The 23,058-nt window shown below is 36.7% G+C and overlaps 1 protein-coding gene across 1 annotated transcript in view; it reads left to right on the top strand.

The window, feature by feature from the left end:
• hibch (3-hydroxyisobutyryl-CoA hydrolase) overlaps positions 1-23,058 on the top strand; it is a 61,654-nt gene that overhangs the window by 25,604 nt on the left and 12,992 nt on the right. The window contains exons 7-10 of the mRNA XM_088930441.1: positions 8,463-8,541; positions 19,592-19,737; positions 21,149-21,235; positions 22,562-22,620. Of these exons, the coding sequence (XP_088786567.1) occupies positions 8,463-8,541; positions 19,592-19,737; positions 21,149-21,235; positions 22,562-22,620 (371 nt within the window). The remainder of the gene's footprint in view (positions 1-8,462; positions 8,542-19,591; positions 19,738-21,148; positions 21,236-22,561; positions 22,621-23,058) is intronic.

Below are 23,058 nucleotides of genomic sequence, written 5' to 3' on the forward strand. Positions count from 1 at the left end.
GGATGTCTACATGTTTCGCTAGTTTGTTAGGTGAGAATGAAGTATTTCTTGACTGCAAAAAAGTTAAAGCTAGCAATTTCCGACATCCAACTTAATATAATGTCATGGTAAACCATACATAAAAAACAGAACTTCACCAGGTCACACTTCAGGTTAGATGTCTGTTCCATCTGCCTATAGCTGAGTGTCATGCATTCAGTCAGTGCTAGTATACATACATACATGAACAGAATGGCAGAAGACCAACATTTGCATTTTGGGTTGACCTAGTGAAATCTGGACCTAAAACCCATTGAGTGAGTTGTTATTGCAAGAAAGCCCTTAAATGTCACCAACGTGAAGCAGCTCTGTAGGGAAGAATGGACTAAAATTCTGGGCCAATGGGAAGCCACATTTACAGGAAACATTTTCAGTCTGAAATGTCTACACATCTACACAGTCACTCCTCCTCAAGGAGGTGGCACCAGATACTGAATCAAAACATTCACATACTTAATTACACAAGGTTATATACTTGTGGATCATTTTGTTAATTAAATAATCCAAATATGTCTTTCTTTGTGTTGTATGTTTAATCAGGTTATCATGTTTCGGACTACAAAGAATACTGTATGTCGTGAATACTGACAAAACTAGAAGTTCACAAACCTTCTCTGGGCACTGTAGTTGATATTTGAATACCTGGGGGACATTGTGAAGCTAGTTTAAAGATACATTTGGCTTCTGATGACTTGGTGGTGACTTTGAGGCACCGTGAAAGGAAGCAAACATAAAGGTCAGTGTAATTATGATTAATTAATTATGGCCAGGTAGAGATATAATTGGGAACTATGGATTTAGAGAGATCTTTGATCCTCACTACTGTGACATACTCTTGAAATGGTCAGCCAGTCTTCATGCTTGCCAATGTAAACAGTAGGGCACTTTCTTCAAGAGATGCAGTAAATGAGTTTCCTGAATGAACATGATGCCCTCAGGGTGATCTTGAAATGGCCAGTGGGGTCAAATATCCTGTATATTCTCTAGCTTTCTTCTCTTTTTTTATTTTTTGTGTCCTGGTAATGTGTTAAAGCAATTGTGATGTTGTCCAAATGGTAGCAGTATTGCATAAGTGGGTTGCTGTGTTGGTATTGCATGCCCAGAGGTTGTAGTATTGTAAAAGGAAGAGATTTTATTCATACCCGGGCCTTTGAAATATTTACAGCATGACAGCGCATTGTATTTCTGCACTTCGCTAAAGACATTCCATCACCCATTTAGTAGTCTACAGTAATTTCCTTAGGTGGTGGATATGCACAATATAGTGAAACATCTTCAGTTTGTTTCCGAACTGCACCAGTGTCAGAGTGTATTTATAAAACGTACAAATATATTTCTTAGACATTTTTTAAAAATGTACAGCCCCACCTCGCTTTTTTGTTTGACATGTCAGAATTCAGGAATCTAATGCTGCGGTCCTATTCCATCTGAAATGAACAGATTTGCTTCAGGGAAACCTATGACTTTGCAGACTTGTGTTTCTTATGTTGATTTACCTACTGTAGCATGCCTTAGGGCAGCAAGTGTATGGTGGTTTAACTCATCAAAATGAAGAGATCAGCCTCTTGTACTGAGGAACCTGAACATCAGTACGATTTCAAAGGATTTGCCTACTGAAGGGAACACTGGGATGATTTGATTTCATGAAGTTATTTCATTAAAATTCCAGGGTCTGTCCTTTCCAATTGAAAATTGAATTCCTAGTCCTGTTTCTCATGATAACATAGCATCAGTTTGAATTACTGGGTCTATGGTTCTGGCCTTGGTGTGTTGTGAAGCCTAAATTCAGTATTCATGCTCCTTAAAAGATTGTATTTTTAAATAAAACATTCTTCTACTGAGAACATCCTATTGTATTTCAGTCTAACAAGATTTCAGTTATAGTGTGGACTGATTGAGTATTCATCTTAATCATAGTTATAAATAAATTGTTGTTAAAGCAGTAGTGAGGAACTGGAAGCCATCCAGGATGAAAATTATTCTCATAGAATGTTTGATTTAATTAATGTTAAGCTTACTAATATTCAGCCTTACCAAGTACAAATTTGGTGGTTCAAAGGTATTGCTGGACGTTAAAAAGGTACCCATCCACAAAGTTATGACACTTGCAAGTGATTTTAAAGAAGAGACTATGAGGCTTTCTCATGGAAATATGCTTTTTTTGCTGAAACCTTGGGTTGAGATAGGGCCTGATGTTTTCCCTTCCGTTTACATTCATTCTTATGCGGAATTAGTTCTTAATTTAAGCAGTTTTTCAGAAAATGATCTCTGAGAAAATCAGAAATATCTACATTTTTTGCATCTGTTGTTTCCACCGGCAAAAAGAAGATATAGTTTATTCAAGTGCATTATTAGGCACAGAGAGAAGCACTTCCTTCTTATCATCAGTATTAAGCAGCTTTGTCTTGATTTTACCTAAAAAATGATGGTTTTAACTGTTCTTATTTCGTATTCATACTTTGTTAAGGTTTGCTTATGTTTTAGAGAATGACTGACTTTGTTTTGGTACTGTAAAAGGCTGGGCTCAGGTATTCATGCTTGTTGTAAGTATTTGTCATTGGTAGTCTGTGTGTTTCATGCTTCGTTTAGCTCTCAAAATAGATGTTTGGATTTTAAGCTGTTGCCTGCTTATTTGTACTCTGTAACCACGCTGTGCCAAGGATACAAAGAAGCCATGTGTCCACACTCAGCAATTCCGGATGGTTTGGAGGGGGTTGTTAGGTTAGTTGTTTTACAGAAAAATATTTCACTGTCTAGTTCTCAAAAGAACTTCACATCATACCCAGTAGGGAAATTAATCTGTCCTTTTGAAGCAGTAGTTCTGTCATTCCAAATGTGTGAGTCACACACAAATAATTGCTTTAATAATTCTTCATGGGTCCAGTTGTTTAGTTAAGGCTTCAGTATAATTTCATCATAATATTAATCTTACTCCTATACACATTACTGTTTAATGAGTGCAAATATATGTTGTTTCCTTAATGTTTCTTCATAAAGTTGTTACCCCCTGCAAGCGTGGATGCCGATCCACAGACCAACCCCAACCTCATAGGCACATCTAAACAAAACAAAACAAAACTTTTTTTGAAGTTGAATGTCTCTCTGGCAATTGATTTCAGTAAGAACCCCCCATACCCCCACTCAAGCCTGCATCGGGGACAATCATTGGAGATAGAGGGTCGATATAAAAAGTATTTAGGGACTGTTCTGAACTGCAAGTTTAATTTTTGCAGCAAACATTGATTCTATTTTTGAGGTTGATAATTCCTTGCTGATCATGTTCCATCAAGTCTTTTATTGAATCTGCTTTAATTTTTGCCCTGATCTGCTGGTTTGTGAATCTGAATCTGAGGAGTAAGAACAAATTTGGGAGCAATGTCAGACTACATCAGAAAGTCATCAGTGCTGATCATTTGTGCCCCAATTCTATCAGTTACGAATCTTGCATAAAGTATATTCCCTTATAGTTGACTTTTCGCTTTCTTTCTGTAATGAATTCCAAATACTCCCCTCAGAACACAGATACAGATTTCCCCTTTTAAAAACAAACAGGTTCAAGTTCACATTTATACTTATGGCCATAGCCGTGTTCAACAGTAGATTCTCTTGCTCATGTTTCTGTGTGTTTCTTTATATTGTCTGCTGCTGTAAAACAAATTTCCACTTGGGGATAATTAAGACACTCTCTCAGGGCTGTCATTTAGCAAAATTCTAGAAGACTCGTAATATTTTCTCTCAGTTCAGACCTTCCTGGTGTGGTTGCGCTCTCCTATCCTATCCAAGTAGAGTTCTTTTCAATCATTGTGATGTACCATGTTGTACACAATATTGTGATCCACAATGGAATACATGAGGGGGACCTTGAGAGAGACAAACAGTCTGAACCAGCACAACAACCTTGTCGAGCTGAAGCAGGGAGGTGAAAGAGAAATGAAGTTGCTGTATCATGTGGGATTTTTCAAAGCTTTATGCCCCAAAAGCTCTGACTCTGCATGACTAATTTTTTTCTTTTTTTATGCTGCTTCTTGTGATCAGATTGCACAGTAGCCCTGTCAAGGGATTATCTAGGTTTTCTCACTTGAGTGCTACCATTTCTGTATCGCCTCATTACCAAAATGCAAACATTTCTTTAATTGATTACATTTATTATGAACGGCTGACCTTGTAAATTTAATTTCACACACAATGCAACTTTTAAATAGTAGTAGCTTTTTTTGGAAATTTGTCCAATGGTTCATTAAATACTTTTCATGGTTATTAACAGTGCTTCTAAATTTCAGTGTCTTGTTTTCCAGATTCTGGGTGACTTCAGAAGTAAAAGAATCCTGTATCTCATTTGAGGATAATTGATTACAGTATCCTGGAGGGGGGAATTATTACTATATTTGCTACAGAACTTCCAAACATTGTCTGCTACAGTGTGTCTTGACACACAAATTGAGTGTTTACAGTACATGTCTGTTCTCTTCAGGTCTCGATTTTATTTAGTGTTTAGAGAATGTTAAACTAAAGTTCTGCCTAATGTTTACCTTGGGATTATGATCAAATAATAAAAAGCAAAATCTAAGATATATATAACCTTGGGATTGCTTTTAAGGAGTAGTGCTCCATTAATCTTGAGGCTGAAAGTTTGTTTTTCCGTTCTGATTCTCAAAGGATGGCCAGCCAGCAGCATGTGGGGTTTTCTATCCGTAAATAAAAAAGCTTCTCTTTTTAAAGCATACTGTGCAGGCACATCTAATTTTCCATTCAATAAGCATTTTAATGGATGCTTATTCCCTAAGAATCACTAATACATTAATTAGAGGCTGATTCTGCCCTGAGAAACATGCTCTGAATCTGTGACAATTTAGTCTGATGGGTTTTCATGTTCAGTACAGTTCAGTTAAGTACAGTACCGTTTGGTGTTTTTGCATTTGAATTTCATTCCTTTTGGTACAAGACAAAATGCTATTGATACTGAAATTAAGAGAAAAAGAATAGTAACAAATGAACCAGTTTGCGTTAACTCAATGTAATATATATATATACTGTGTATACAGTATATCAAGGACAGAAAAAGGCAGAAAAGAAAGCATCATATCTTATGATACAGATGTGTCATCTTAAAGCCGTGCCCTAGTTGTAAACTGTTGTCCTGATGTCTCTCTGCAGACGTGAAAGTAATAGTTTCTGTCATTTCCTGGTGGCTGGACAGTAACAATTAGCTTTTGATGTAATCAATGTTGACAGGGATTTTGTAACCTTATAATAGCCCAGTGTTCACTAATGCACAACTACGATTTGTTTTAAAAACCATTGTAAATCAAAATCCTGAAAATATAAGTGATGCTGCAATATATTCTTAGAGAGTCCAGAGGCTACTGCCAATACTGGTAAGGGGAATTGCATTGTTCTTTGTGGTTGACGCATATTAAAAAGGAACATCTGCTTTTTATGTTAAATGTTAACAAAAAACTTAATGGAGGGCATTGTCGTTTGTACCAATGCATGCAATTAACTGGAATCTATGAATAAGCATTTGTTTGGTTTTTGCTTTATCTTTTGTCTACAAAACTGTGTTGGAACATACTTCACAGAATAACACTAATGCATTAACCTTCTTAGAAGAAAAACAAGATTACTATTACTTGGCACAGAATAGAGATGTCCTACCCTATGTTTGTTCTTCCACCTCTCAATTCTAAAGGATTTGGAAAAGAGATTTAATACCCTCAGCAGAGTAAACAAGAATCTGATTTAGAACTGAATGTGAGGTCAGTGGGTAGCACTTGCTAGTGATATCTGGACTGACCTTGTTTTTCATACTCTGACTGTAGTTCAAATGGCATAGTAGTACTGTTGCAGAGAAAAACAATAATACCTGATTCCAGCTTGGACGCAACAACTGAAAAAAGGGATATGAGCTTCCACAAATAAAAACACAGTATTTTAATTATTTAAGCCACAAGTGGATTCAAGTAAGAACAAAAATTGTTTTAGTATTACTACAGTACGTGTAGTAGTAAGTGATATACAATACAGTGCCTTCCATACATATTGGGACAGTGTAGTCAAAATGGCTATTTTTGCCACTGTACATAATTAAGCAATTCAAATTCGAAAAGATGAATATGAGGCAAAAGTACAAAATGTCACATTTTATTTCTGGGCATTTCAGTGCTTTTATGTTCTCTCAAATTATAATCTTCCAGACACCAGGGCTGTGAGTCTCCTGTCTGATCTGCTGCACTCTGATTGGACTTGAGCAGGAGTTACCAGACCAGTAATAAGTCTGAACCTGAGGCTGCAAAAATACTATTGATTAGCAGCTGGAAGAGTGCCAGGACAACACAGATTTAGTGTGGGCTTAATAGTTGACACTGAATGATTAATACATTCAGTAAGATTAACTTTTCAAAAGAAGCATAAGTAGAAATATCAATTTGCTTTTCATAACAAGTGAAGCATTTTCTGTTTTAAATGAGGGGATTTAGATCGAAATGGGAGTTTCTTGTAAAAGCGGTATAGATAAAAAGAAGACTTGCAATACAATTTTTTTTGGCTGCCATTAAAATAAGGGTCAGGCAAGAGGGTGCTTACAATAACACAAGAATCCAAGAAAGGCTGAATCAAACAAGACTACGCCATTCAACCCACCTAGCTTGTTCGACTGTGCCAGATGGCTGATTAATAAAGTTTCTCTCAAAATAAACCTGTAGTCAGTCTCCTTTTAATAGGCCAAAGAAATCCTTTTTGTAACAAGACATCCAAAATAAAATTAACTCCTTAGTTGAGGCCTAACTTGGAATAAAATTTTCCATCACTACCAATGAGGCAGGACTAATTTCTAACCTCAGAACATTCAAACAATAACAAATGTTTAATACAAATAATTCTTTAAATTATGTGTCAACCCCCCCACCCACCATCCACCCACTCAATCAGCCAGCCATCCATCTATCACATCCCATCACAAAACAAAACAGACACTCTTGTTCTGTAGCTCCCGGTATTATCAGATGAGTCCTTTTTAGCTTACACCTGTGTTCAATTAGGCTATTAATCTTCACTGACTAATTACTCCTGATTTCCATCAAAGACAAAATGGGTGCTTCCTGCTGAAGCCTCCTAATGACATTTCAGCTTTACCACCTTGTCAGGAATGTAGACTCCCTGTCAGGTTGCTCAAAGTGAATTGATCCAAGGATCTCATCCAGCCTTTTCTTGAAAGAAGCTAGGGTTTACACTTCAACAATATGCCGAAGCACTTTGTTCCACACTCCCACTACCCTTTGTGTAAAGATGTGCCTCCTGTTCAATTTTAAATACATTTCCCCACAGTTTCCCACTTGAGCCCTCTGGTTCATACTGTACATCACTGGTGATTCTGCTGAGGTCATTTGGATTGATTTTGAATTTCTGAATCAGGTCTGCTCGTAATCCTCTCTGTTCAAGACTAGAATTATTCAGTTCACTTTGCCCTGCCAGTGTAGGATATTCATTTAAGCTGTGAAATGTACCTGGCTGCTGCTCTTCAGATTGATTGCAGACCTGCAATATCTTTTTTTGTAATGTGATGACAATAATAGCATGCAATATTACAAAAGAGAGACACCAGTGCATTGTACAATTTTAACAAAATGCCCCTTGATTTTGGACAGGCAAAAACCAGACACAGCTAATTTGAAACATTATTTTTTTCTAAGTAAAAACTTATCATTTCCCGTGAGTAAATATGGAATTAGAGAGTTTAGGTGGTATTGGAAGACTGTAAATCATGTAGTAATTTGTTTAAGTATGTCAGAAATTGATGCCAATTTTTTTTCCAGATAACCTTCTCCTCTGCTTTCTTCATGACCATTTCAACTTCTCTTTCTCCTCAGCACATCTCAAGGGAATCACATTGAATTCACAGCCACTGCCACTAGTCAATCTTCAAGAAACACTTAATAACCTTGATGTTCTGGTGTGAAACAGACGTTCACAACTGCTGAAAAGTTCTGCCTCTGTTGATATCTGTAGTGTAAATGAGAAATGGTATGGTGGCAGCGAAACTGTTCCTTTAAGGGATTGTGATTTGAATTCATGATTGCATTTCATGTTAAAATACAATTTTACTTATTTCATAATGTTAAGATCCAAGAACCACCTTCAGACTTGTTGTCTAATGCTATGACTCCCAGTAGAGTATATAAAAAAGTCATTCTTCTCCTGTAATGCTTTTGGATACCTTATGTAAGCTGTAAGTATACTTTCATCACCAGGAGGCTGTAAAGACCATAATGTTACCATGTTATTGTATTAATATATTAATATAATAACATGAAATACTTTTGATTGTTTGATCGTGTGCATGTGGTTATGCCACATGTACTGTGTCATTGGTTTTATATTTGTGTAAATTAAACCGAATATTAATGGTGATTTTGTTTTAATTTTAGGGTGTGGGGCTTTCAGTTCATGGACAGTTCAGAGTGGCCACTGAAAGAACGGTGTTTGCCATGCCAGAAACTGCCATAGGTAACCACAAAAATAATTTTTAACTTGTATTTTTCTCCTGTCCAGAGTGCTTGAGTGATTATTACTACAGCCAGGGTCTGCAGAGTACAATTACTTTAGGGTATAAAAAGGATTACAATAACTTTTATTTATAATGTGCCTTTCAAAACCCGAGGAAGCTGTACATAGTGATAAAGAAATAAAAAGAAAAAAGATATAGTAGAAAATACAAGAAAAAATAACAATAACATACAGGATAAACTGTAGGGCAGTCAGAAATAGGCTCTAGTAAAGAGTTGAGTTTTGAGTTTACATGTGAAGAGAGTCAAAGCAAGCATGTACTGTAAGTGTTAAAATGCAGATGCCAAGTGCAAGATTCCAGAAAGTAAAACCATCAAAAAGTTGTTTTTCAGAACTTTTGTAAAAATAAAATGCTTTCTTGTATTAGTTCAGTTTTTGTATTCATCCCAGTGGATCCTTAAAAAGCTTTACACATGGTGTAGGGAAACTTCATTCACCACTGAAGTGCAGTACCCAGACAGAAGCCAGCCACTCTACATCAGCACTCCCCCTACACAGAAGATCAGATAGAGAAGTGACAGTTGCTTCACAAGAATTCAGGGAGGCCTGATTGTGCAGATCCAAGGTGCAGTTTAACCAGGGCAACTGGGTACCATCTCTAGTCTTATAAAAAGTAGCATGGGTTTGTTAGTGTCTCATCCAAAGAAAGGCTCCATCAACAAAGCAGTGGGTTGGAAATTCTGGTCCAGAGGGAAGAGCGCCACCTACTGGTCCACTAACACCACTAACAACAGGAACCATTTTTCCTTAGAGCTCTTAATCACAGAACTGACTAGGCCTCATCTTTCTAGGATTCTGGAATCTGATGAGATCAGGCTATAAAATGATAACATGTGTATGATATGAGAATGGAAATAAATAATTGTATACATTGATACGTTGTGTTGCATCCTTTTGCCTGGAAAGTACAGTGCTTGTGGTTAATAATTATTTGCAATCAAAAGAGAAGCTTTACTGCCAAGTTTACTGCAACAACAAAGAATAAAGGGCAAATGTACTGTACAACATCTGCTTACTCATTGCAGGCGAAAACTGATTTTAGTGTTCTGTCCATGTACAAAATCATTTTTAAGTCTAGCGAGAGGTCGGCAAAAAGAATCTCCTTCTCCATGGAGACTTGGCTAAGTCAAGTAATGCTTTGTGATGGAGTCTGCTAACAGAATCTGTATGTTACTCTGTACCCATATAGTGGTAGGAGCTGTGAACTCCTGCTGAATTCACATGCTGAACTCTAACCTTCACGCTTGCTTTAGCACAGATGCTTCTCCCTCCCTGTACTGAACTCCCATCTTCAGTACTAAACTCCCTGATGAGGGAATATTTATACTAAACTCCCTGATAAGAAAGGAATGTTTTAAATGCTTTCAGAGTCCTGGAGTTTCTTGAGAATGCTACCTAAAAGACAGGAGGGGGAGGGTGTAGAGAAAGGTATATAGAAAGCTGTGTAGAGCCATATCCCCTTTGAACAACAACAATAAGCCTCAAATGTGTCGTTCCTTGTATGCATACATTAAAGCTTGGCTTGACGAATGGACACTTTAGGCTCGAATCTCTTGGTTTCTACATACAGTATGCTTTGTCTAATCTTTTCTTACACAATGTTCAGGATGTTCACGGAGTTGCTTAGCTAAAGATACAAATGGGACTTTAGGTGTGGTGTTAACTGATTTGCATTCTGCGTTCGGTGCGATCTGGGGTTTCACATGGCTGTGCTGTCTGTAGCATTAGTCTGAATAAGACAGAAACATGGGATCCTTTACTTCCATTCATCACCCATTTCCAACATCTCTGAGAGTCAAGGATGAGACCTGTAGTAGGATGGTAACATCTACTTTATAGTAGGAAAAACATGGATGTTACAGTCTATTTTCATGTGACCCTTAGAGTTTACCTGCAAACTGAGACTTTGTTGTTGAAATTGATTTAAAAAAATCTTAAGTTACAGTCTGTTCTCTTTCACCTTACGTAATTCTGTCTTTTTTAAAGCACTTTCCATACTTCCTTTCCCTATCACCTTGAATATCAATATCTAACTATTTTAGACTATTAGACTAACTGTTATAGTTATTCTTTCCTCAAATTTGTTTTTTCAAAGGACATGCCATTTGGGACATTTAAAATGTATTCAGCACTTTATTAGGAGTACATAAAATGATACATATTAACCAAAGTCTGGAATGGGAATTGAACCCAGTTATGTTATACTGTACTATATATCAACCTTTTGGCCCAAGTAGCTTTGATGTTCTGTTTTATAGCTGTAATGAATGCAAACTGGGAATGATTATTTTAAAATGATGATTTATTTGATTTTTCTATGATTTTTCTTTCTTTATACGTATACCCCAAACAGAAACCTGTGGAATGGAAAGGTGAAAAGTTATGATGTCAAAGAAAATTGGTGGAGGTAAATTATGGCTGATCTTTCATGTTCCGACAACATTGGTGCTGGCTTTGCTGAAGTTAATTCATATCAATTTACATCAGAGTAAGAGTAGGCAATGCAAACATTTTTCCATATATCTACAAAATCTTCATTTTAATTGTCCAGGATTTTTTTAGATGCCCACCCAATAATCTTTGCTAAAAACATGTACTGCTTGATTTAATTATCAATAATACTTTTCCATCTGCGGTATTTTTGGTATATTGGAGAAGCATATGTTCCTTACCAAATGTGATAAAGATGAGAAATAATAAGGCGGTCAAGTTCCTCTAGTGCAATCAGAAGGGCTACTCCTTACAGTTAAAAATAAAACAGTGATGGCAATTTAAAATGATATCTCAGTATTGTATTGATGACATTCATGCCTCTCTGAATTCTTATGATGCCTTCAAATCATGGCTTCTAGACAGTGAAGGAAATTGATCAATTTACAGTAAGTAACATTCTGAAAGGCCTTCTTTATTCATGGCCTCCTAATAATCTCCATCCATGAACTGGCTCATTCAATGTGTTCTCCTCCCCGCTGATAGCTGGAGTGTGGTGAGAGTACTGTGGCACTATGGTTGCCGTCGTATTAGTCAGGTGGAGCTGCACATTGGTGGTGGAGGGAAGTCTCCATTATCTGTAAAGCTCTTCATGAGGAGCATCCAAATAGGCACTATATAAGTATAAGGATGATGATGATATTATTATTATTATTATTATTATTATTTAATTCATTGTGTGTGACCACCTGAGCTCTTTCCTCTGGTACGTCACAGCTTCCTCGTAGCCATTTTATCTGGCTATCCAAAGCTTGTGTTTATATTTGTTTACAATTTTGATCGTTGAGACTCTTCATCCATTTACTACCATCCTCTATGGTTGTATTTTCTCGCTTTGTGTCAGCTACAAAGTGTCCTTCTGGATACTGTTTTAAAAGAATTTTAAAAATGAAAATAAAGACCTTGTTCTGTTTTTCCTTTTATTCCCTCTCTGTTGCTGGAGGATATCATTTGTTTGAAAATATCAGTGGGTAATGTATAACACCATAATGTCCCACACTTGTGCATTCATGCAAATATCTCAAAAGGGTTAAAAAGAAAATTCACTTTGAATTGTTTTAGAGACTACAAGCGCTGATTAATTCAACGCTTTAGTAATTTCCTGTTCAACTACAACTAATGACAAAATACATCATTAAGTGGCACTTCATAATGTCATAACTTCCAAGGAGATATTTGCCATTTGTCACTTGACTGCACAAAAAGCTTGTAGCATCTCAAGGAGATTAAAGTGAAAATGTTACATGGTTTAAAACCTCGGCAAAGTAAAAATAATTGAGGTTTTTTTTTTATTTTGTCTCTAACTGTCCTAAAACAGGTCAGCACACATTTTCCATAGATTAAAAACCACAGATAGAAATAAAAAGATCAGGAATGATTTCTATCTTGATTCACAGTTTGTTCTTTTCCTCTTGGGAGTTCAAAAACACAAATATATATAAACATCAGTTAATTAAAAGGTAGATTTTTACAGGTTTGTAACAGTTTTGAATTAAGGTAGCAAATGGCATTTTTACACAGTTAATAAAAAAATATATTCATAGCATATTAATAAATGTGGTATTAACCATCCTGTAGTTTAGATTAATTTAGAAACAAAACCCAACTTTTGACCATAGTCTGAGCAATATTCTCAATCTCATATCCTAACCTTAAGGATATTTAATAAATCTGTGTATTTTCTATTAGTTGTTATTAATTCTATGTTCACAGATTGTTCATAGACAGTTATAACAACAACATGAACTAAAGAGTGATCAAAGTTTGTCACCTTTTACATTTCATCATATCTTTCATTAATTCTGCAGTACTGTAGACTTTTTTTCTGCATTTTCTTGTAATTTATATCAACACTTTGGACTTTTAAAATCTTTAACAAAACAAGACCTTCTTATAATCTTATTTCTTGCAGGAAATAGTTAACTTCCTTAACATATTAGGGAAGGTCTTCTCCTCTGAAAGAAAACAAAATCCATAGCCCTAATAATTGATCAGCTACACAAGAATACAGCCTTGAGATGGTTCTCCTGTTTCTGCTTACTCATTAATACAATTTCTAACAACATCTCTTCCTGTGTGCTCCAGTTTGACCTTTACAATATTAAAACAATAGCAAGCAATTGTTGTCAAAACCATCAGTTTTTGAAAGGTTCAGTTTCTCTTACAAGGGATTTTGATCCTCTCTTCTTCTATACTGTATGTTGTTTCTTATTCTGACAGTCTCACAACATTGTGCCTCTCAGCAGAAAGATGTTGTGTGTCTTATCATCCTGTATCACTTTTATAAAATGGTTTCTCAGACCAAGGCTGGGAATCACCCAGTATTTACATGAATTCCCTGCTGTCCTCAGACAATTCTAGTATCACTTAGTGTTTTTTCTTGACTGAGGATAATGAGAGACATACTACAAATATTTCTTACTTGATTTTTTTTCTAAAACCGTACTGTATATTAAATTATCTAATGCTTTACTGTTTTTATGTTTGTCTTCAAGGCTTAATGTTTTTTTGTGAGCCAGGAGTTACAAACATCAAGGATTTGGAATTTATAATAAATGAACAAATGAGTCTTTGGGTAGTTCTAAATACTTATGATAATTGGCTCTGTTCTTTTTACCTTTTTGTCTGTGGAGCTTTTATTTTTCAATTTATATCAGGACTGTTCCTTCTGAAATTATTTGTGATGCTTGCTTCTCTGCATTTTATTAACATGAAAGGAAATTTTAAAAATCAGATTGCTTTTACACAAAGGGCTGTGGGAGTCTGAAACACGCTACCCAACTATGCTGTTGAAGATTATATAATTGAAAAAGGGCTGGAATAGATCCTTAAATAATTTAAGAACAAGCAATTAAGCAATTAAGAACCCTGTCCTTAAATATTGACACAAACATTTCTCCTTTAATTTGTGTCCTCAGTTTTGTATCGGTTTTGAGCCAGAATAAATAGAATGAGCTGTACTTGTTATTTGTATCTGTGTATGACATTCTGGGAATGTACCTGGTATTTGCACCAATTGCGAGCAACAATGAATGTATGCTCTGTAAGGGGATGATCAAAGTTGTTACATATTATTCTAAATTTTGATGGGCTAATATATTATAAAATATAACTTTCTTTGATTGATATACTGTATATTTACAACATTTGTTTATGTTTCACAATGCTAAGTGGTAAAATACTACAGATATTGGACTTTGATGCACTGAAATGGTAGTGGTACTGTAAAATTAAAAAGCAAATGGATACCAAAAATAGTTTATTAATGAAATTATATTTATAAATGGTGTATTCTAAATGGTAATCAGAACTATTGGTCTGTGTCTTTATACAGTATGTGGCAATAAAAATGACAGTGATGAGGCTCTCCAATTTGCTTAAAAGTTTTAAAAATTAACATTTAAAAATTGTGAGTCCTGAAAAGGTGAAGACTGCCATTAGGTACTGAAGTACATTAGATACAATTTACTTATCTTTTATGTTAAGGAGCAATCTTGTAGGTATACATACTGTATTACAGGATTACATGTATGTTTATTTGAATTTCTGTCATAAGACAGGTGATAACACATTCTCAATTTATTGAAGTTGGAAAACTCCTGAGACTGCTACTTATATACTTACTGTACATACTGTGTATGAAGTGCTAGGGCCTGCTCTTTCTGTCTCTACTATGGATTCATTAGAAGAGTAAGGGAAAACAGCAAACTCATCTTCCTTATAATACTGTATTCATCCCGTCTGTGCCATGATCACTTAAGAACTCTAAGCCTTCATCTGGGGAAACCCTTGAGCAAACATGTTGTACAGATAGCTTATGTGTGGTTCTGTCATGCAGTGTAATTTAGTAGACAAGATGGTCAGTCTTGTCTGAACTGTTATTTCCCCTCTTATCATTTTTCTGAAAAGAGTTTCCTTCTGATGCAACAGCTAGGGAGAGCCAGTAATAAAGGCTTCACTCTCTTGCAGGTTGGCCAAAATTGAACTAATATGGATTTAAAATTTATGATTTTAGGAATCTAGGAATTTCAATATAGGATTCACTTGTCACTTGACAAGACTTGACAATTTAGTGGATGAACAAAACCAAAAATAGTACTTCTGTTCTTCTGATGTTGTTTCAAGACATGCTTATTAAACTTCAGAGCTGGTTCATCCAAAGCAAAGTCTTCACCTTCCATTTCCCTTATTCAAACGCTTGGAGAAGAGTGAAATGCTATTGAAGACTCCAAAAACACAGTACGTCAGTAGCTATTCATTAGGCAAATGTAAACTCTGATAACTACTTCTGAGGGAAACCATCAAGCTGAAGAAGGAGCAGAAGGTCCTCATTACATGGCACTGGAATAAATAATTGAGCAGTTTCCTGCTGATTTGCACTCTGGGTTTTCATAATTTGATCTTCCAAAAGTTCCCCTTAGATTCATTCAGTGAAGCATTTTCTTATTCATGTCTCAACTCGATCTGGAAAATAGTGGGACTGCTTGCGCATAATAGAGGGGGTACTCCCACTTATACAGTATGTCAAATATGAGATTTTTGGGGCTGAAAAGCGGGTATTATTGACTTAATCCTTTTCTTTTATTATAACTGTAAACCCTACTACAAGCGTGGTTTGGTGAGCAAAACGACTTCTGCACAGTGATTAAAATATGGCCATAATATTGCTATAAAAAGTGGCGGATGTTATTAGAGAATAGTTATGTAGTCAAATGTTACTACTGATCCTAGTTAAATAGTAACATACACGCCCACACATTCAAAGGAATACCAAGCAACTGCCACATGGCTTCTTTAGTTGTCCTAAACAGTTTGTGGGTGAGGCAGTAAACAACCCCTAGCTTAAAGGACAAATATTTAGAAAACTATAAATATGCATGACACAAAAGCTAATATTTGCAATTGGAGTGATTTCTTAGAGACCACAAGCTTACAAGCTTCTCCATTGGATGCCTTTCAATGCCTACCCTGATGAACAGGTAAGTCTGTTGCTGTAAAATAACTAATCCTCCACAGGTGAATATTTTTAAGATACTTTTAAAAGTATATTAAAAGGGAAACAACCTTGGGTACTCAACAAAAATTCATCCACATATATGATGCATTCTGCCTGATGGATTTCAGAATGAAACAAATAGTTTCGTAGTAAAACAGTACTCCTAATTTTAGTCTAGGTCCCCTCCGAGCCCTGACGATGCCTGTTTGTTTCTGTGCAACAAAGAGGAATCCAGTAGAGAAGTGGTTATACAACTGTCACTCATTCTCTCCTCCCTTGTAAAAACACGTTCACATGGGCTATTGGTCATCTTCAGAAAATTCCATCCTTATAGGTTGAGGGCCCATCTGGTCTACACTCATTTGGGGTCTGTTTATCAAACTATATTGTACAGTATATCCCAGAATTTGTCAGCTGTTTATCTGATCAAATGTCCCAGCTGTCCAAACACCTCGACAGATTTACTCCCCCTCATCAGCTAGTGTGGCTTATGAAAATGAGACACAATAAACCTTGCCAACCAGTACATTCATATCACATCCAGTGAACATCAATATTTTTAAGGTTACAAAATGAGATGTTTATGAAGAAAACCAATAAATGGTCTATAGTGTATATGTACTAGCATCATTCTGCTAACATGTAAAATAATTTATTCTACTTGTACAAATCCTCTTTAAGGCTTATGTCTTAATGGACACATCAGTTTTTAAACTAAAGAGTGCTTGTTATGTTAATTATGCAGTTTAAATCTTGTGTTTAGGGATGCACTGGGCCTTGCTGGGTACGTGAGCTAAAGACATTACTTTTTTTTCCCCAGATTTAACATAAACCTAGTTTCATTATGTCTCAGTTTTTTTTCTCAGATAAAACAGGGGCAGCAAGGTGGCACAGTGGTTAGCACTGCTACCTTGCAGTAGCTCTCAGGCCCCTGGTTCAGTTCCTGGGCTGCTGTCTGTGTGGAGTTTGTGTGTTTTCTCTGTGTTTGGGTTCACTCTGGGAGCTTCGGTTTCCTCCCACAGTCCAAAGACATCCTGGTAGGTTAATTGGCTTCTAGGAGTGATGTGCCCTGGTGTGATTGTGTGCATGTCTGAATCTGTGTGTGCTCTGCGAGGACTGGCGTCCCGTCCAGGGTGTATCCTGCCTTACGCCGATGCATGCCAGAATAAGCTCCCCCACAAGCCTTAATTAGATGAAGAAGCTGGAAAATGGAGGGATATAATTAAAAATGCTTATTTTGTCCCAATCCATAAATGTTGTAATAAAGGCTTACATAAATAAAAGATGAGATGCCTAATTTGAGAAGTGATTTTGTATTTCTTCCACATTGTCAGACTGGAATTGATTCTCATACAAGCTCAATGTTTCCTAGCCCATTCCTCATGTTCTCCCTATCCAGGCAAGCAAAGTCCTCTCAAGTAATGCCCAGATGGGCAGGACTCATTTGCATGAAAAACTTAAAGTTTAGCATTACATGTATTTCTTGGAAACCCAACAATTTGGGATTGAACTAAAATAAACTTTAAAAACGTATGCTTCTTTATAGATTCTATATTTATTTCAAATATAAGGGAACTTATTCAGCAAACTTAAACTTTAGCATTTATGTTATATATTTGAACACACCTGAATATTTTAACAAGAGTAATATATCTGGGAAAAAATACAAGATCTGTGTTAAATCTGAGAAATGGACATACAGTACTGTATGAAAATAGTTATTTTTTTCACAAATGGCACCTGATGCTTTTTTGAGTGTGGTACACAACTCTGAGGAATATTTGCTTGGATTATAAATTGATTTGCTAACTCAGCAAAGTATGACGTTACAAAGAAATCTCATGGTGGATTTCCAGGAACTCTGCTGGGTAAAATGACTGATAATAGCAGAGTGCGGGGAAAACCTGTGATGAAGTATATGCGCTGAAGCCTGCCAAACCCTGATAAAAATCAATACTTGCACTCAGAAAATTTTTAAACATATCTTTTTTAGCAGGCACTGTAGCTCTGAAGAAGAAACACGATCAGGAAAACATTTTAGCCGCACATTGTAGAATGTAAGAAAGAAAATTAAATGAATAAGACAGCCATGTAACATGTTCGGACATCTTTGAAACGAAAGACTAATTCAGAGTCTTCATGGCTGCCTTGAGCCCCACGTGATCTTGGCATCTGCAGTAAAGGATCAGTTACTGTATCAGACTGCTCAAAGCCTGAAAACAAAAAACAAAATGAAAGAGTTTCTATGGGCCGGGCGTGTACTGATATCCCATAATTCCAGACAAAGGCCAATAACTATAATTCTTTTAAAAAAAATAGAAAAGATGAAGTCTGAGTCAGTTATGTAATTCATCTGATTTGTTGTTTTTTGGTGGTGTAAAGGGCTCTTTAATTAGTGTGAACAGTAATTAAGTTTTGTCTGGAGCCAGAGATAAGGTTGCAGCAAACAGGAGAATGTTGTTACTCTGATTGAAACAATATTATGTTTCCATATTATATTGTCATATTTTCTGTTCAAAGGGTGTAATAACAATTAGAAGATGAAACAATATAGATATGTAGTGTGTGTTGTATTAGTGGAAAAAAAAACGCCTTATGAACCTTCTGATTTTGCGATATGTTTGCTCTAGATCTGAATGCTCTCAAAAATAACAGTCCATGTTGTCCATCTGGGTCCAGTTGTATAGTCCCTCCCCCACTCTTAACCTCCATTAGCTGGAGGATTAAAGGATTTTTACTTCTTTAAACCATCGCTTAGAGAAACAAAGCACTGTCTCATCCCCAGGCGGCAACAAAAGGATTATAATCTGCATTGACAGTGGAATGCGATTTTAATTCCTCCTCGCATAGTTCAAAAGTAGTCAGCTATGATTTAGAGTACATAATTAAATATGTCACTTATTCTGCAAATATACTTGTTAAACATCTTGTCCATCTGTTCGCCCATTAGGCAGCATAAGCAAAAAGCTGCACATACTGTACAGTATCAGGAGGAGGGCAGAAACTAATTTCTGTGAATTGGATTCAGTTAGTGTTAACCATATAACCAAGTAAACCAGACTGTTTTAAAGTTTCCGAAATCTGATGTTGCTGTTCTGAAATATTAAGAAAAACGTTTGAAAAGGAAGCTGTCAGCAAAAGTAAAATCCACTCTAGTGAAATCAGGATCTTCTCAGTAATACATTATGGCATGAAACTGAAGAGGACAAATAACTGCAAATGAAGGTTATCAGCTGGCTTACTTTTCAAGTACTGAGCCATTATCTTCCTGGTCTGAACAAGCAGAGGAAAAGAAGCTTACATGAATCTTCATTGATGCAAAGCAATGGCCAATTGTCAGAACCAAGGTGGATTGTAAGCATTCTCCTTCTGTGTGCATAAGCCTCGTCTGAGGACAGCTGTATGACAGTGAGGAAAAGCTGAAAGCCATTCCAGTGTCCCGTCTTAATGACAGCATTGTGTTTGTTCAATTCATAACCAGCTCTTCCTTACACTCATTTGTAGGCCTGTTCCCTGATGTCGGAGGAGGCTACTTCCTTCCCAGGCTGCAAGGCAAGCTGGGTCTTTTCCTTGCACTCACTGGCTTTCGCCTCAAAGGAAGGCATGTTCAGAGGGCAGGAATCGCCAGTCACTTTGTGGAGTCACAGAAGGTAAAAGCTACCTGTAAAGGAAGAGTCTGCCAAGGGCACAGTGTTCTGAACTCCATCATCAGAACTCATCAACGAACACAGTCACTAAGCATCAACCGGGCCTGCTCTGAAGCAACACCACAGTCCCCCCTTTTTAAGCCATGTGTGGAAATACCAATGCGAACATGAGATCAGCAGGCTTGCAGGAAACTGGGTCAAGCTCGGTTGATTGGAATTGGCATATTTAGAGACTGGTGTGTGCTGCTGCGAGAGTGAAGAGAGATTAGGAGCTAAATCATGTGAGCTCCGGACAATGAAACCTGATTTCGGCTCGGCAGCCATCTGCAAAAGCTGTAATGACGAAGCTTCGCCATTCTAAGTCGTTTTCATTGGTTGGGTTTTTCACAGACTCAATTCTCTTCCCAGGGAAGCTGGTGTCAAAGAGTGGCAGGAATACGTTCATACTGTACAGTACCTCATGCTTCAGAATGGCTTTTGAAGCCCCTCCTTTAAAGTTTCTCTGTCACACACAGATGAATTGCCATTGATGAAATGTCATGATGAGGAATGCATACAGTATCTTCAGTTGTATTCAGAGTCACCGGGAATAGCTCAAAATAATTTCAGACACTTTTGTTCTTTGTCAGACAAAGTAAATAGTTGTGATATGCAAGTAGTCAAGTCAGTACTGTATGTGAAGTTGTTCTTTTTATAAAAAATTACAACATTCTAGTTGCTAATCCTTCTGTGTCCCCATTTTTGACCTGTGAGGGTACTTATCAATATCTGATGTCTCAGCCTAAATTAATCCCTTACCCAGAATTTGTTAAATCTCATGTCTTTTTTTCCTTCTCTGTGATTCTGGTTTGTGCAGCATGGTGGCATGGCAGTTAACACTGCTGCCTCACAGCTCTTGAGTCCCAGGTTCGATTCTAGATGGAGGAGCCTTCTGTGTAGGGTTTGCATGGATTTTCTCTGTGTGCTCCTGTTTCCTCCCACCTCGAAAGGACATGCTACCTAGGTTATTGTTGCATTGCCCTGCAGTGAACTGAAATCCTGTCTCTGAGTTTGTTTTGTTTTGCTTCCTGTATTTAGGGATAGGCTCTCTGAGTGTCTGTGGCTCTTAACCAGGAGTAGATGGATTTCAGTATGCTAATTTCAACAATATAGTAACCCCTGAAATGGTTCATAAAATTAAATTTCATTATGGTAGAAAACCAAGTTGGGCACCTTGGCAGATGTTTTAAAAGACTAAATATAACCACAGACTCTAAAAATGTTAATTTGCTGGTCAATAACCACAAATATCATTCTGTGCCACTGTGGGCTTTCCATTCTAGTTGTTGGATGGCCGGAACACTGTCTCTGTGACAAAACAGCCTACTTTCCTTTGTGACATTTATTTCTTAACTTCTCTCCTTTCTCCCTACAGATAACATCCCTGGAGAATGATCTGGTAGTTTTAAAAGCCCCATCTAATGAGGATGTTGCAGAGGTATTAAACTCATATCAAAAGCAGGTAATAACCTGAAAGGAGTTAACAACAACTTAAAAGGAAAACTCCTTGCTGTTAAATTCCTAATCTTATTTCTTTAGAGTGACAGCACTAACACCTGCTCTGTTGCTAGGGTAACAGCTAAAAAGAAATATACAGTATGGGTATTTGTACAAGGTAGGCGATGTGGTCTTGTTTTATAGTAGCATTTAATACTCTCTTCCCCATCAACGTGGTTCAAAGTTCAAGGCACTTTCCTTTGTTGTTGTTTTATGCCACTCATTCTATCATATTTATCATGAAAGAATAAGTACTTCTCATCTTTAATGTCCCATAAACGTCTACGTCAAAGGGTAAACCTGGTAGCAGAGCTCTTACATCTGGCTGCCAATTCCAGTTAACTCTTCTTAAAGGTTTCATCTTCAAATATTGAAAAGAAAAGTCAGTCTTATGCATTTAAATGCGTTATCCCTCAAAGTGCCTTGAGTATGGATGTCAGGTACTCTAATCATCTGAAATGAAAAAGTATTTAAAATCCACATTAATGGCATTGTAGCCATGTCTGGGTATTAAATCTTGCTCTTGCTAGTTGAATATGTCATAAGCATTATGGAGGAGAGTTCATTGCTTAGCCTGGCTTAGTAAAAAAAAATAATGTGTCTTAAAGAGAAAGTAAGTTTTTGCAATAGATGTTATTTTCTGAAGTAATTAATGGGGGCAGAAGTAGATATATAATCCATTGCAGACATTCTCAAAGCAAAAGCAGGAAACAGCTACACTGATTTGAGTGTGTAAAATGCAAATTGACTTGCCCATTGCTGATACAATGCTGCTTATACGATTATTATGCTGGATTGGATGTTACCAAAAATAATGTAGAGACAACTAACCAAGAGACATGACACTTAGTTTAAGACTAAAAGGTTTCATAAAATGACTTTCATTGTCATAAGCTGACTAGAAGCAAGGCAGAAAACAGAGGAGACAAGTCCGACTGAAGCCTGCAGAATATTAAGAGAAGGAGAAAACAAAGAAAACATCTATTCTAGGGCTTTCTTGTTATGAGGAGCCCAGTTTTCTTAGAGCTTCCTTCAAGTGACTTAAAATGTAAAATTAGCTTGCAATCTTCAGATGTTCAGTAACTGTAGAAATCTGAAAAGGTGTAATTGAATGTATTATTTGTTGAGTCAAGCATTTACCGAAATAATTTAGAATGAACAGTACATTTTCTCCAGGACTATGTCTGCAGTCCTCTGATTTGCGATAAACTCATTTTCAGCAGGCAATGTCCTGCCTGTTTGTGGTGTTGTTCAGTAAGCCTTCACTTTTTTCCTCCCTTTCTCTAAACAGAGCAACCTTGATGAAGAGAAGCCATTCATTCTCTCAGAGCACATGGACAAGATCAATAGGTACACTTTTCCACCAGGTCTCCTGTTCTCCCTAGTCAGCCTTTCATTTTGAAACTCTGCAAAACAAATGATCTCTGTGTACAGTAAATGCCAACTATTTCTGTCACTTAGTTGGAATTAAAAAAGAAATAAGATTTTCTGCACTTTGCTAGGTTAATAGGGCTTCAGTTTCAGGCTTCAGTGTCACATATGGAATTTCTGAAAAACATGTGTTTATAAGCAGAATGTGAGAATGCCAGGGGCATCATTGATTTTCAGCTAGAGCACTTTTTTGTGGTTTAGTTCAGATCTTGTTAAGAGGCCATGGAGACAGTCAGAGCTGCAGACATGTATATACAGTACATGCTGGAAATACAGTCAAGCACTCTGGTGTTAGATATCACAGAAATACCTCAAGCAGACGTTCTGAATGAAGGAGCGGGCATATTTCCAAAATCC

This window comes from Atractosteus spatula, chromosome 13 (assembly GCF_055471065.1).
Source record: "Atractosteus spatula isolate fAtrSpa1 chromosome 13, fAtrSpa1.hap1, whole genome shotgun sequence".
In the NCBI taxonomy this organism is placed as follows: Eukaryota; Metazoa; Chordata; class Actinopteri; order Semionotiformes; family Lepisosteidae; genus Atractosteus; species Atractosteus spatula.